The sequence below is a fragment of the Chelonoidis abingdonii genome, chromosome 12 (genome assembly GCF_003597395.2).
Source record: "Chelonoidis abingdonii isolate Lonesome George chromosome 12, CheloAbing_2.0, whole genome shotgun sequence".
Lineage (NCBI taxonomy): Eukaryota > Metazoa > Chordata > Testudines > Testudinidae > Chelonoidis > Chelonoidis abingdonii.
This window is the reverse complement of record NC_133780.1, coordinates 6,096,895-6,112,502: the sequence shown is the minus strand read 5'-3', so window position 1 is coordinate 6,112,502 and position 15,608 is coordinate 6,096,895. Positions and strand designations below refer to the sequence as shown.

The following is a 15,608-nucleotide window of genomic DNA, read 5'->3' as shown; positions in this document are numbered from 1 at the left end:
TTGCCGATTACAGAACCAGTTTCCTCCCTTGGTTTTCACACCCCTACTGCTAGAACAGGGCCCCATCCTCCCTGATTGAACTAACTCGGTTATCTCTAGCTTGCTGCTAGCATATATATACCTACCCTGGAAATTTCCACTACCTGCGTCTGACGAAGTGGATATTCACCCACGAAAGCTCACGCTCCAAAACGTCTGTTAGTCTATAAGGCGCAGGATTTCTGCTGCTGGTACAGGTAGCACATCCTACAGGGAACAGTTTCCTATATGATACCTGCCAGTTCCCACTGTGTGCAGGGCAGAGGGAAGCCAACCCACGCTGCGCTGGGCACTGGACAGCCATAACTGGGGAAGCTGAAAGAGGGCTGAAGAGGGGAAGGGGTTTAGATAAGGGGGGATGAGGGATGGGTCGGGGCAGGAAGAGGATACAGTGGACAGGGTAGGGTGCTGAAGGGGGAATGGGTGTGATGCAGGGGAATCAAGGAAGACTTAGGGGCCAGATGGGAACAGGGTTGCAATAGGGGAAACTGTGAGTGGGAGGGTCACTGTTAAGGAAAGGGGATATGGGGAGAGGAGCCTGGTGGGAGGCTGTAAGAGCAAGGCAGACTGCCTGGGGAGGGAGAGAAAGAGGGTGGGGGTCCGGGAAAGGGAGAGATACAATGGCAGCTCCCCACCCCATGGGGAAGGAGAGGGGGAGGGGCTGCCCCACCCAGCAGCCAGAGGGGAATTCTTTTACTGCAAATATCACTGAAGCTTTGGGGTAGTTGAGGTTTCTGCCTAACGGCGCTCAGAGCTACAGGCAGGTGTCCAGATTAGCGGATGTATAATAGCATTTTAAAGACTCAGAGGGGTAGCCATGTTAGCTCTGGATCTGTAAAAGCAGCAAAGGTTCTGTGGTACTCAATAGACTAACAGATGTTTTGGAGCATGAGCTTTCGTGGGTGAATACCCACTTCGTCGGATGCATGTGTGGAAATTCCGGCGGGCAGGTATAAAAGCAAGCAAGAAGCCAGGCTAAGAGATAACGAGGTTAGTTCAGTCCAGGGAGGATGAGGCCTCTCTAGCAGCTGAGGTGTGAAACCAAGAAAGGAGAAACTGCTTTTGTAGTTGGCAAGCATTCACAGTTTCGTTTAATACTCAGCTGATGGTGTCAAATTTGCAGATGAACTGAAGCTCAGCAGTTTCTCTTTGAAGTCTGGTCCTGAAGTTTTTTTGGCTGCAGGAATGGCTACCCTTAAGGATCTGCTATTGGTGGCCAGGGAGGCTTGAAGTGTTCTCCTACAAGTTTTTGAATATGCAATTCCTAATGTCGATTTGTGTCCATTTATTCCTTTTTCCGTAGTGACTATCGGTTTGGCCGATGTACATAGCAGAGGGCATTGCATATGAAAGCTTGATACATGGTGAGGTGCTAGTGATTACATTGTGACCGGTGAATAAGATGGTATGGCTGATCTGGTTAGGTCCTGTGATGGTGTCGCTGTGTAACGATATGTGGGAAGGTTGGCGTCCAAGGTTTGTTGCATGGATTCGCGTTCCTGAATTGAGTTACTGTGGTGCAACTGTGCATTAACAGAGTATGAGATACTGCCTTCGAGGTTGGCAGGTTTGTCTGTGGTCGAGGACTGGCCTGCACCACCCAAGACCTGTGAAAGTGTGGGATCATTGTCAGGCTGGGTTGTAGATCCCTGATATGCGCGTGTGAGGGTTATTAGCTGGGGACTGTATGATGATGGCCAGTGAAGTCCTGTTGGTTTCTTTCTGGGTTTGTTTTGCAGTACGGAGGCTTCTGGTACAACGTCGGCCTCTCTTGATCTGTTTCCTTAGTTCCCTCGTGCGGGACCACTATTGTGTTTTGAAGAATGCTTGGTGGAGATTCTTGAGGTGTTGGCTCTGTCCTGAGGGGTTAGCAAGGCCAGATGCGGTCTGTACCTCAGATGCTGGCCTGTAGACAGTCGGATCGTGTGCGTGATGCCCGGGGATGGGGAAGCCTGGAGGCATGAAGGTAGGCATAGCGGTCGGGTAGGTTTTCGGTATAAGGTGTGTTAGTGTGACCATACTTATTATTAATAATTATTATATATTATTTATATATTTTATTTTTATTTTAATTTTTATTTATTATTTTATTAATTTATATTTTTTTAATTTTATTAATTTTTTAAATAATTTAATTCATTACAATTTATTATAATATTATATAATATTTATATTATAATTTTTTTATTTTTTTAAATATAAATTTTATTTATATATATTTTATCTATATAATATTTTTATTTATTTATTTTTATTAATTTTTTATATAATTTATTATTTTATTATTTATATATATATTTGAATTTAAATATTTATTATTATTATTATATATATTATTTAAAATTATTTTTTTATATAATATCTTTAAATTAGATATTTTTTTATTAATTTATTAATTATTTTTATATTTTTTATATTATTTATTATTTATAATATTTATATATATTTATTATTATTTTTATTTTAAATATTTTTATTATAATTTTATTATAATTTAATTATATTATAAATTATATTAATTCTATATTTATATATATTTAAATTATAATATAATTTAATTTTATTTATTATATTTTAATATTATATATATAATATATATTAATTATTTATTTTAATATATATTTATTTTTTATTTAAATTATTTTATAAATTTATTTTTATTTATTTAATTAATAATTTAAAATTTTTTAAAATAATATTTTATATTTATTTATTTTATTTATTTAATATATATTATCTTTTAAATTTATATTTAAAATTTATAATTTTTAAAATTAATTTTAATTATTTTAATATTATTATATTTTATAATATTATAAAATATTATAATTTAATATTGATTATTTAATTTTAGTATATTAATTTATATTGATTTTTTTTATTTTAATATTATATTTTTATTTTTATATTTGGCAAGCCATTCACAGTCTTTGTTTAGTCCAGAGCTGATGGTGTCAAATTTGCAGATGAACTGAAGCTCAGCAGTTTCTCTTTGAAGTCTGGTCCTGAAGTTTTTTGCTGCAGGATGGCCACCTTAAGGTCTGCTATAGTGTGGCCAGGGAGGTTGAAGTGCTCTCCTACAGGTTTTTGCATATTGCCTGTACCAGTTGCTGATATGTAACTGCTTTGTAAGAAACTGCTATTGGGGAAAAAAATCCTGCTCCCTGATATAGCAAACGACTACGGATATCAGTTTGTCCCCGGCACTCTTGTCCCCTGCACTCATGGCAGGACTAAGTATTATCTAGACCAGTGCTTCTCAAAGTGGTACTCCGTGGACCCGTGCCGGTCTGCGAGCCATTGGTGGTTGGTCTGTGGCAAGTTTCCAGTAAAGAGAGAGAGAAATAATAGTATAATTTAAAAATCACACCGGAATTCCACCAAGAATAAGCATCAGTCGATAAAAGTTAATAATATGCATCCGACAAAGAGGGTGTTCACCCATGAAAGCTCATGCTCCAATACGTCTGTTAGTCTATAAGGTGCCACAGGACTCTGTGCTGCTTTAACAATATTAAATAGTAATATGTTTTCAGAAGCACGCATCGTAATATTGATAAATAAACAAAACAAAAAAAATCTGTCCATTTTTATTTTATTCATTGTATTGTTTCTGATATAAATTAATATTACTATGACCATTCAAATAATATTTTCTTGGATCTAGTCATATCTATCCGCCCAGATGCACAGCCTTTCAGTCAGTCTTCCATGTATTTAAATGGGAACATCGCCGCATGTACGCTACACTCCCGTTCCAATTCATACAGTGAAGAATGTTAGTTTTTCTGACCTGATGTGCTATGTGCCTATGCAAAAAATGATAATAATATGGCACAAATATGGTACCGGTCCCTGGCACATTGGGAGAAAAAAGCTGCCGGTCCACCGTATCAGATAGTTTGAGAAGCACTGATCTAGACCATTCCTGGCAGGTGTTTGTCAGGTACTTAACCCCTTGACCAGTCAGTTCCCCCCCTCCCCGCTCAGACCCTGGCCGGAACCCTCCTCCGATTTGCCCCCTTTGCCTCTTTTTAACCCCTGTAAAAAGCACTCAGCACAATCGTATACTTAGGGCAGGGTGAAGGGCAGTGGCTTCAGCAGATGTTACTGAGCACGCTCACTTCACCATAAGTAGCACATTCCTACAGGGAGCAGTTTTCTGTACTGCACCTGCAGGAGAGTTAATTAATCCACCCCAATGGACAATAGCAGCTATGTCTGTGGGAGAAGCTAAAACAAAACAAAACAAAAAAGCCAGTTGACTCTCCTTTGGCAGGAGGCAGGTGTGACAGGTTGGATCACAGAAACTCCCTTGGAGGCTGCCAACTGATGTGCCAAGACTACTTCTGCCTCTGCTTTCCCTGCCAGCCTGGAACTCCAGCACCCTGTCTTGTTGAGCCAGACACACCAGTCTGCTCTAACCCAGACCCAGGGTCTGAACCATGTGCCCCAAAGCTGCAGACTTAACTGAAAGCAGCTTAAGAAGTGTTCCTGTCTTCAACACTCAGATGCCCAACTCCCAATGGGGTCCAAACCCCAAATAAATCCATTTTACCCTATATAAATCTTATGAAGGATAAACTCATAAATTGTTCTCCCTCTATAACACTGATAGAGAGATATGCACAGCTGTCATCCCCCCTCCAACCCCCCCGGATAAATACATACTCAGGGTTAATTAATAAGTAAAAAGTGATTTTATTCAATACAGAAAGTAGGATTTAAGTGGTTCCAAGTAGTAACAGACAGAACAAAATGAATTACCACGCAAAATAAAACAAAACAAAACACACGTCTAACCTAATACAGTAAGAAAATGATTACAGATAAAATCTCACCTTCAGATGTTTCAATAAGCTTCTGTCACAGACTGGATGATTTCCTAGTCTGGGCACAATCCTTTCCCCTGGTACAGCCCTTGTTCCAGATCAGCTGGTAACTAGGGATTTCTTATGACTGCAGCGCCCTTTGTTCTGTTCCACCCACTTACCAATATATATCTTTTGGATAAGGTGGGAATCCTTTGTCCCTCTGGGTTCCCATCCCTCCTTCCCAATGGAAAAACACCAGGTTAAAGATGGATTCCAGTTCAGGTGACATGATCACATGTCACTGTGAGACCCCAAGCCTTCATTCCTCCCAGCCTGAGTCACAGGAAGGCCTGCCTGCAAACAGAGCCATCCACAGTCAATTGTCCTGGTTGATAGGAGCCATCAAGATTCCAAACCACCATTAATGCCCCACACTTTGGCTAATTACAATAGGCCCTCAGAGTTATATTTTGTATTTCTCATTTCAGATACAAGAGTGATACATTTATACAAACATGACGACCACAATCAGTAGATTATAAGCTTTGTAATGATACAAGAGACCTTTTGCATGAAGCATATTTTAGTTACATCATATTCACACTCATCACCATACTTTCATAAAATCACATAGAGTGCAACGTCACAGCAGGCAACTGGAAAATGCCAGCCATAGGGGATTTCCCTGGCAGATAAGATTTCCAGCTCTCCCAGACCAAGACACCATTGCTGCAAATGACGTCCCGCCCAGGATGGTTGGCAACCCTATGAGCAGATGAAAAAATTCCCCTACAGACCCTAGAAGTTGCTGAAAAGCTGAAGAATTATCAGCTCTGGTCTGAGCATGGGCACCAGGTATAGCAGCCCAGAGGAAGGCAGGTTAAGCAATGGTGGTTGAATCATGAAGGGACATAGGAATCTTTAGTGCGTTTGGCATGTCCATATCTTGCAACTTGGGCTAGAACAGTGCTGTAAGAATGCCCCTTCTCATTGTCAGCATTATCTCACACAGATGTAAACAAACTTGTTTGTCTAAGTGATTGGCTGAACAAGAAGTAGGACTGAGTGGACTTGCGGGCTCTGAAATATTATATTGTTTTATTTTTGAATGCAGGTATTTTTTACATAATTCTACATTTGTAAGTTCAATTTTCATGATAAGGGGCTTGCACTACAGTACTTGTAATAGGTGAATTGAAAAATACTATTTCTTTTGGGGGTTTTTTACAGTGCAAATATTTTTAATTAAAAAGTGAGCACTGTACTTTGTATTCTGCGTTGTAATTGAAATCAATATATTTGAAAATGTAGACAACATCCAAAAATATTCAGAGAAATGCTATTATATCATTGTTTAATGGTGCAAATAATCACATGATTAATCAGGATTAATGTTTTTTTTAATCACTTGAAATCCCTAGTTCCAATTGATTTCTTTGTTAAAATTATATGGTAAGAAAGAGAAAGGCAGCAATTTTTTGGTAATAGTAGCTGTGACACTTTTGTATTTTTCCAGACCAAAACAAAGACCGCTGAGAAAAGGAAACTGTTTCCCCCCATTTGAATGTATCTTTCATTTTCATTGGGTCTGGGTTCTCTGCTAACTCTTTTCTTGATTTTGGTTTTTTCCTAAGCATCTTCAGGGAAAAAGGTAACCCTTTACAGGTAAAACAATTCAGAACAACAGCTAAGGTCTTTATAGTTAATTGATTGGGTTGGCATACATAAAGGTTGATATCTTTCCCCATGTATTCGTGACACCCCATTTGATGCCAGGAGGGCCCTGCTCCCAGAATCCTGTAGCAAATTCAGACATGTCAAGCTGTACTACATTCACGTTCACCACATTCATTAATAAGAAGAACAGCAATTTATAAACATTTGTAGAAAAATCTCTGCATTAAGCATCTTCACATAACTTTCATATGACTTTGTATTATGCCTCTATTTTCATACAGCCTTGTATCAGATCCTTATATGGAAAACTCTGCATTGAGCCTTGGTATAATGTTAAAAAAATGTCTTTTTGCTAGGAGTAGAATAAGATCTCCCCCCCACCCCATACACACTCCTTTTAATCAATTGCCCTGTTGAATGAATGAGGTGTGAATGAGTAAAGGGTGAAAGGCAGCACCTCCAGACAGCTGCAAGAGTTGGAGAGGAGATGGAAGCCAGACCCAAGAACGATAAAACTTGTCAAGTGTGCTCACTAAAGAAGAGCAGATGTATTGACAGCCTTGGGGGTTAGAAGCAAGCACCTTCTTTTGAAAACACCCTCTTTGAACAGCATTGGGACAATACCCAGAAGGAAGCAGCACAAATGACCAACGGACAGAGATTTTGAATTTGGGACAGATTTGCATGAGAGGAAAGCTGCTATAAATGTGAGGTGTCTTGCAGAGGATCCTGGGTCTCATCTTGTAAACATGGGAGCATTTATCTGGATTGGCAGGAAACCTTTGTTTGCAATCCCACCCCACTCTGAAAAAGTCCCAGCTTCAAGGTGGATTACAGTACCAAGTGACAATGTTATGCTTATAAAACACACATGGGATCTTTTTCAGGGGAAAAGGCAACAGGCCACATTTATTGAAAATACAGCATAAAAATTGGCACATTCATTCACACATACACACACATGGGTCCCACAGATGGTCTTATAGTTACCACTTTGTCGTAGCTTGAGTCAATCTAATTGGCAGTTAGATTGAGCACAAGTGAGGAGCTGGGCTCTGTCGGTCGCGATCTGATGCACCGAGTCCTTGCAGGATTGAACCCAGAATTCCATGAAAAACACCCCATATTTATACCTGTAAATTCCCATTCGAGACTACTACAATTACTATCTTCTAGGGCTGTCGAGTGATCAGAAAAATTAATTGTGATTAATCTTGCTGTTAAACAATAATACCATTTATTTAAATATTTTGGATGTTTTATACATTTTCAAATATACTGATTTCAACTGCAAAACAGAATACAAAGTATACAGTGAGCACTTTATATCTTTTATTATTTGTAATAAAATACAAATACTTGCACCGTAAAAAATGAAAGAAACAGTATTTTTCAATTCACCTACTGCAAGTACTGTACTGCAATCTTTTTATCATGAAAGTTGAACTTACAAATGTAGAATTATGTAGAAAAATACCCGCATTCAAAAATAAAACAATGTAAAACTTTAGATCCTACAACTCCACTCAGTCCTACTTCTTGTTCAGTCAATCACTCAGAAAAACAAGTGTGGCTACAATTTGCAGGAGATAATGCTGCCCGCTTCTTGTTTACAATGTCACCTGAAAGTGAGAACAGGTGTTCTCGTGGCACTATTGCAGCCAGCGCCGCAAGATATTTATGTGCCAGATGTGCTAAAGAGTCATGTGTCCCTTCCTGCTGGAACCACCATTCCAGAGGACATGCATCCATGCTAATGATGCATTCTAATTGATAATGATCCGAAGCAGAGTGGACCGACGCGTGTTCATTTCTATCGGCTGAGTCAGATGCCTCCAGCAGAAGGTTGATTTTCTTTTTTTGTGGTTCGAGTCCTGTAGCATCCGCATTGCAGCGTTGCTCTTTTAAGACTTCGAAAACATGCTCCACACCTCGTCCCTCTCAGATTTTGGAAGGTACTTCAGGTTCTTAAACTTTTGGCCAAAAGCTGTAGCTATCTTTAGAAATTTCAGATTGTTACGTTCTTTGTGTTTTCTCAAGTCAGCAGTGAAAGTGTCTTTAAAATTAACATGCGCTAGGTCATTATCCGTGACTTTATGATATGAAATATTTGGCAGAATGTGTGTAAAACAGAACAAGGGACATACAATTGTACTCCAAGGAGTTCAATCACAAATTTATTTAATGAATTTTTTTTTTTTAAAAGAGCATTGTCAGCATGGAAGCATGTCCACTGGAATGGTAGCCGAAGCATGAAGGGACATAGGCATGTTTAGTATATCTTCCACATAAATATCTGCATTGCCAGCTAGATGTGCCATGCGAACACCTTCTAAGATTTTCAGGTGACATCATAAATTAGAAACAGGCAGCATTATCTCACGTAAATGTAAACAAACTTATTTGTCTTAGCGATTAGCACAAAAAGAAGTAGCACTGAGTGGACTTCTAGGATCTAAAGTTTTTTATTGCTTTATTTCTGAGTGCACTTATATAACCAAAATAAATCTATGTTTCTAAGTTACATTTTCCTGATAAAGAGATTGCACTACAGTACTTGTATGAGGTGAATTGAAAAATACTATTTTTATTTTGTGATCACTGTACACTTTCCATTCTTGTTGTGACTGAAATCAATATGTATGAAAACATAGAAAAATATCCCAACATTTAACAAATATAAATTGGTATTCTATTGTTTAACAATGTGATCCACTGAGATTAATTTTAATACACACCATTATTTTTTGAGTTAATTGTGATTAATCAACCACACTATTATCTTCTTCCAAGTTTTTAACAATACAAGTTCACATTCAAAGTTCTAGTCTATATAACTTGGAATGGCCCCAAATATCATTTACAAACTTTTTAAACATGTCTTTAAATGTTGAATCTGGGTCAAATAGCCTGCAAGGTTCTTAACTCTTTCTGCCCAGGTGTCACAGAAGTTTAGATCGTGTGTGAATTCTCCAATGTTTAATGAGGTCTGATCACTGTCTGAAACTTTTGTCACAGTCCACCTTATGGAGTCTTGCTCTTGTCTGGATTCTTTGATGTAAAACAAGGACTGATCAGTTTCTTAAATGTTTCCCACAGTTTAAGCACTTATGGAGTCTCTCTCCAATGTGGACTGCTGGATGTTTAACAATGTTTGATTGCATATAAAACTCTTTCCACAGGCTAAGTAGTTACGGAGTGTCTCCCTGGGTGGATTCTCTGATGTAAAACAAGGGATGACATCTATTTGAAATGTTTTTCCATAGTTCAAACATTATGCATGTTTTGCCTGATGTTTAGAAGGGCTGATTTGATTCTGAAACTTCCCCGGAGTCCAAGCACTTATGGTCTGTGGTAAACTCTGTCCCAAATCTGGACGTTAGTGTACAAAATCTGGGTGCTTACTGTGAACCTCCCCAAGCTTATACCCAGCTTGGATCTTATTTTGCTGCCACCAGATAGTATTGAGGCTACTATCAGCCTGGGTTCCCCAAATTCCTTGGGGGGACCCCCTCTGTTCCTCCTCGTTATCTGCTCCCCGCTTCCCTCTCCTGGGTGAGCCTGGGCGATGCAGTACTTAACTCCTTGAAGCAAAACAAAGAGGAAGCTAATTCACCTCCCCCCTGAGGCGATGCCTTCAAACGTAGTAAAAGCTCAAAAACATAAAGAGATTTCCACCCCTCCTTCCTGTAGCCCTCACCAGAGAAAAACCAAAAAACCTCAACCAGGTTTTAAAAAGAACTTTATATAAAGAGAAAGAAAATACAGAAAAATATAACAATCCACTGCATTAAGATGTCAATACAGGCTCTTGGCTATAAGAAAATAGAATAAACAGTCTGATTTAAAAGATAGCCCAATAAACCAGTCCAGCAAATCAACACCCATGTAAATACAAATCAAAGCACATCACAGCCGATTACTTTGGTTCCTTTGTACTCACACTTGATAGTAGAATATTTGAAAGAAGATGGAGTTAGAAGAAAAGCTTGTTTACTCACAGCCGAGGAAAACAAAAAGACACAGAACAAAGCCAAAAACCTCCAGAGGTTCCCACCCTTACTTTTGAAAATCCGGTTTCCTGATTGGTCCTCTGGTCAGGTGCTTGGTTCCCTTTGTAACCCTTTACAGTAAAAGAAAATTAACCCTTACCTTACCTATCTACTTATGACATGGTCTTCCCCTTGTATGGATTGCCTGATGTTTAACAAGGGTTGAACTCTGCATGAATCTTTTCCCACAGTCTGAGCATTGATGGGGTCTCTCTCCTGTGTGGATTACTTTATGTCTAACAAGGGCTGACTGCCGTATGAAACTTTTCCCACAGTCTAAGCACTTATGGGGTCTCTCTCCTGTGTGGATTGCCTGATGATTAAGGAGGGTTGATCTCCTTATGAAACTCCTCCCACAGTCCAAACACTTGTGTGGTCTCTCTCCTGTGTGGATTATCTGATGTTTAACAAGGTCTGACCTCTGTATGAAACTTTTCCCACAGTCCAAGCACTTATGGGGTCTCTCTCCTGTGTGGATTCTCTGATGTGTTTTAAGATGTGATCTCTGTGTGAAACTTTTCCCACAGTCCAAGCACCTATGGGGTCTCTCTCCTGTGTGGATGGCCTGATGTTTTACAAGGTCTGACCCCTGTATGAAACTTTTTCTACAGTCTAAGCACGTATGGGGTCTCTCTCCCGTGTGGATTGCCTGATGTTTTACAAGGTCTGACCTGTGTATGAAACTTTTCTCACAGTCTAAGCACTTATGGGATCTCTCTCCCGTGTGGACTGCTTGATGTTTAACAAGGGCTGACTTCCATATAAAATTTTTTCCACAGTCTAAGCACTTATGAGATCTTTCACCTGTGTGGATCTTCTGATGTGTTATAAGATTTGACCTCTGTATGAAACTTTTTCCACAGTCTAAGCACTTATGGGGTCTCTCTCCTGTGTGGACTGCCTGATGTTTTAAAAGATATGACCTCTGTATAAAACTTTTTCCACAGTCTAAGCACTTATGAGATCTTTCTCCTGTGTGAATTGCCTGATGATTAGCAAGGCCTGACTTCCATACAAAACTTTTTCCACAGTCTAAGCACTTATGGGATCTCTCTCCTGTGTGGATCGCCTGATGTTTCACAAGGTTTGACCTCTGTATGAAACTTTTCCCACAGTCTAAGCATTTATAAGGTCTCTCTCCAGTGTGGATGGCCTGATGTTTCACAAGGTTTGACCTCCGTATAAAACTTTTCCCACAGTCCAAGCACTTATGGGGTCTCTGTCCAGTGTGGATTGCCTGATGTTTAACAAGGTCTGACCTCTGTATGAAACTTTTTCCACAGTCTAAGCACTTATGGGGTCTCTTTCCTGTGTGGATTGCCTGATGATTAGCAAGGCCTGACTTCCATATAAAACTTTTCCCACAGTCTAAGCATTTATAAGGTCTCTCTCCTGTGTGGACTGCCTGATGTTTGACAAGGGCTGCCCTCCGTATAAAACTTTTCCCACAGTCCAAGCACTTATGCGGTCTCTCTCCAGTGTGAATAGCCTGATGTTTAACAAGGTCTGACCTATGTACAAAACTTTTTCCACAGTGTAGGCACTTATGGGGTCTCTCTCCTGTGTGGATCCACTGATGATGTTTAAGATTTGATCTGTGTGTGAAACTTTTCCCACAGTCCAAGCACTTATGGGGTCTCTCTCCAGTGTGAATAGCTTGATGATTAACAAGGGCTGACCTATGTATGAAACTTTTTCCACAGTCCAAGCACTTATGGGGTCTCTCTCGCGTGTGACTTATCTGATGTGTAGTCAGTGCTGACTTCCAATTCAAAGAGTTCCTGCCCTTAAGGCATTGATAGGGTTTCTGTCCTGTGTGGCTTCTCCCATGGTCCAAGCACTGAAGTGATTTCTCTCCAGTATGAATTGACTGAGGTGAAACAAACTGTGATCTCAGAATGAATTTGTTTCCATAACCAAAGCATTCATGGTGTTTGTCTTCCCTAGGGGTTGTCTGCCGGGCTGTGGGATCCCTGTATCCTTCCCCACAGATAATAAATTCATCCATTTGCTCCCTTGAATAGTTTCTCAGCAGCATCTCTGACCTCTGCCAATTTCCCCAGGCTGTTCCCTGTTCCAACCACTGGGAAAAATTCCCTGCAGCTCTTCCCACAAAGGTCTCCTGTGGTTTCCCATGCCCAGGAACTTCCTGTTGTTGATTCCCCTCCTTTTTCTCACTCACTGTCTTGTTACCTGCTGGGAGAGAGACAATCCAGACAGAAGTCATTGTGCTGGGGAGAAATTAAGAGGAATAGCACCGAGGGAAAGCCCAATATACTAAAGCTGCACAGACGCAGCAACTGGATTCTGCCTCCACATCCCACCTAAAAATTCATAGAGAAGGAAAGTTGGGAAGGAAACATCAGCAGGTAACAGGACACATGAAAAACGATGTCAGTGATATCTGCTGACTGCAGCCCTTACCTGAGTGAGATGAGGAAGAACTGAGGGCATTTACTGATACCATATTTTTAGGATTGTCAACTTTTTCCTTCATTCACCAGATGATTTCTGTGTCAGTCCTCACCTGTGTGGGCACCTCTTGAGATCTCTCTTTCCTCGCAGGCCTGGAGATCGGGCACCCACGGCTCTTCCCCTCGTTCCAGCCGGCTGATTAGGTCAGGTTTGGGAAGGGGGAATCCTGTGCAGGTGGTGAAATCAGACCAGATCAGGGTGTGTGGAGGACTGAGAGAGCATCTGTCAGAAAGGACATTCTGTGGGAGGAACCTGTCCCTGCGTTGTGCTGGGGAACATGGAATCCAAGAGGACAGGAACATGGTCACTGAGCCCCTTTGTGGAAGGCAGATGTCTGGGGGAGCTGGGGAGAATTGTGACACCCTAACTAGGAGTTCCTAGGATCTGTGCCCTCTGGGGGCCTTGCTGACGCACCCCCACCTCTGGAGTTAAACCCCTGCCTATTTCTAAACCAGCGGAGCCCAGAACCCTCTGCATGGCTGGAGCTGTTCCCAAGGAGGGAGGTGAACAGGGATTCTGTGTGTGAATGAGAAACAACACAGACAGGACAATACACGGCTTCTCTACCTTGCAAGGTAGGGAGGTCGAGTGGGGATGATTTTGTATATCCCTTCGGTCTTGACACCCTGATCTCACTGGAGAGTATATAGAGATGAAAGTCTCTCTCACTCGGCAGCTGTGCATTATGGAGCCCAGTCCCCTCCAATCTAACTAACCAGGGAAGAACCTGACCACTGTCAGACACGCAGACCCCACGGCTTCTAATAACCAAGGGGACGGGAATCCCTTACCCAGCGAGGTCACCATCTCGTAGTTCTCCTGCATGACATCCCTGTAGAGGGCTCTCTGAGCAGGGTCCAGTAGAGCCCCCTGCCCCTGGGTGAAATACACAGCCACCTCCTCGAAGGTCACTGGCATCTGAAACAACAAGAGTCCTGCACTGACTCCCTGCTGCCCCCGCCAGAATCCCACCAGTCACAGGGAAAAATAAACAAAACATTGAAGCTCTGGGAGGGCCAGAGAAGCAAAATTCCCCCCGCACCCTGTTTAGAGCAGCCAGGAGCCTTCAGGGGGTGGGGGAAGGTGAGAGCTCCTTGTCCCCCGCAGCACACGGACCAAGGCAGGATCTTCTCATTTCCCACATGCCTGCCAGCCATAGGCTGATACGGGACTGGAACCTCGACAGCTTCCCTTCATATTTCACCGCAGCCTCTGGCCAGTGGGGTGTTTCCTGGGCCAGAAAGTTCCCCCCCACCCCTACCCTCCAATGAGCCTGTTCATAAAATAAGGCCCAGGTTGATCATGTTCCAGCAGGTTTATCGCACCCCGTCCCCTCCCTGCCTCACACTGTGTTTCCTGCCCCTCCCCCTCTACAACAAATCCTCCCTATCCCCCCCACAGCTCCCTACAAATCCCAGACCTGAGCTGTCTCCACCACAGCCATTTCCCTTCCCTGTTCCCTGGAAGACGGGTGATCTGGAGCGGATCTGGAGCGAAACGAGCGGATCTGGAGCGAAATGTGGACGTGATTCCTCAGCCTGTTGGGGCGAGAGGGGCGATGTGGGAGGTTACAGAAGGGGCTTGCGTCCATGTCACACTCCCTCTCCCTGTAGACAGATGCTCTGGACTCTGTCACCCTGGGAAAAGCCTCAGTCATTTTATCACAACACAGACCTGGCACCTCCCCTCAGCACGAAATACCCTGCAACACCAGTAGGCAGGCCGGATCCAGACACCAGCCCACCAAGCACATGCTTGGGGCAGCACCTCGGGAGGGGGCGGCACTCAGGGTTTGTTTTTGGATTTTTTTGGTTCGGCCGCGCGGCACTGGGGATGGCGTGGCATGGGAGGCGTGGCGCCACGCTGGGGGGGGGCAGGGACTTGGGCGGCGCAGTGCGGTGCTCGGAAGGGGAGGGGGACTTGGGCGACATGACGCTCTGCGGGGCGGGGACTTGGGCGACACGACGCTCGGCGGCGGGGACTTGGGCGGTGCAGTGCGGTGCTCGGGAGGGATGGGGGACTTGAGCGACACGATGCTTCGGGGGGGACTTGGGCGGCGCAACGCGACACTCAGGAGGTGGGGACTTGGGTGGTGCGAAGCTCGGGGGCGTGGACTTGGGTGACGCTCAGGGGGCGGGGACTTGGGCGGTGTGACGCTCAGGGGGCTGGGGACTTGGGCGACGCTCGGGGGCGGGAACTTGGGCAATGCGACGCTCGGGGGCGGGAACTTGGGCGGTGCGACGTGACGCTTGGGGGGAGGCGGGGGGGGGCTCTTTGTTTTCGCTTGGGGCGGCAGAAATGTTGGAGCCAGGCCTGCCAGTAGATCCCTCAAAGGGGCCCTTTGTGCAGAGTCCTTTCCCTGTGTGGCTCCAGCCCTTTCCCCAGGTCTCTCCATCACCTGCAGGCTCAGGGGCTGGTGTGGTTAGAGGGTATTTTCCCCAGATGGACTTTGCTGAGAGCTCCTGATTTCTGTGCTAACAAGCTCTGTTCTATGCTGTGTTCCCAACGACCAATAAAAGTTCTGTTTTCCAGGCTGGTTGAGAGTCACAGC

General features: G+C 42.9%; 3 protein-coding genes across 4 annotated transcripts in view; 1 reads left to right on the top strand and 2 right to left on the bottom strand.

Annotated features, from left to right (window-relative positions):
- Positions 1 to 15,608, top strand: part of LOC116823721 (zinc finger protein RFP-like) — a 415,971-nt gene that overhangs the window by 296,779 nt on the left and 103,584 nt on the right. The window lies entirely within an intron of this gene.
- LOC116823271 (uncharacterized) overlaps positions 1 to 15,608 on the bottom strand; it is a 66,539-nt gene that overhangs the window by 25,632 nt on the left and 25,299 nt on the right. The window lies entirely within an intron of this gene.
- Positions 10,730 to 14,648, bottom strand: LOC116823266 (uncharacterized). Its single transcript, XM_075071581.1, is given in 5 exon segments — positions 10,730 to 10,866; positions 10,869 to 12,778; positions 13,110 to 13,223; positions 13,849 to 13,975; positions 14,478 to 14,648. Coding segments are annotated over 5 exon segments (2,370 nt in total). The 3' UTR covers positions 10,730 to 10,818.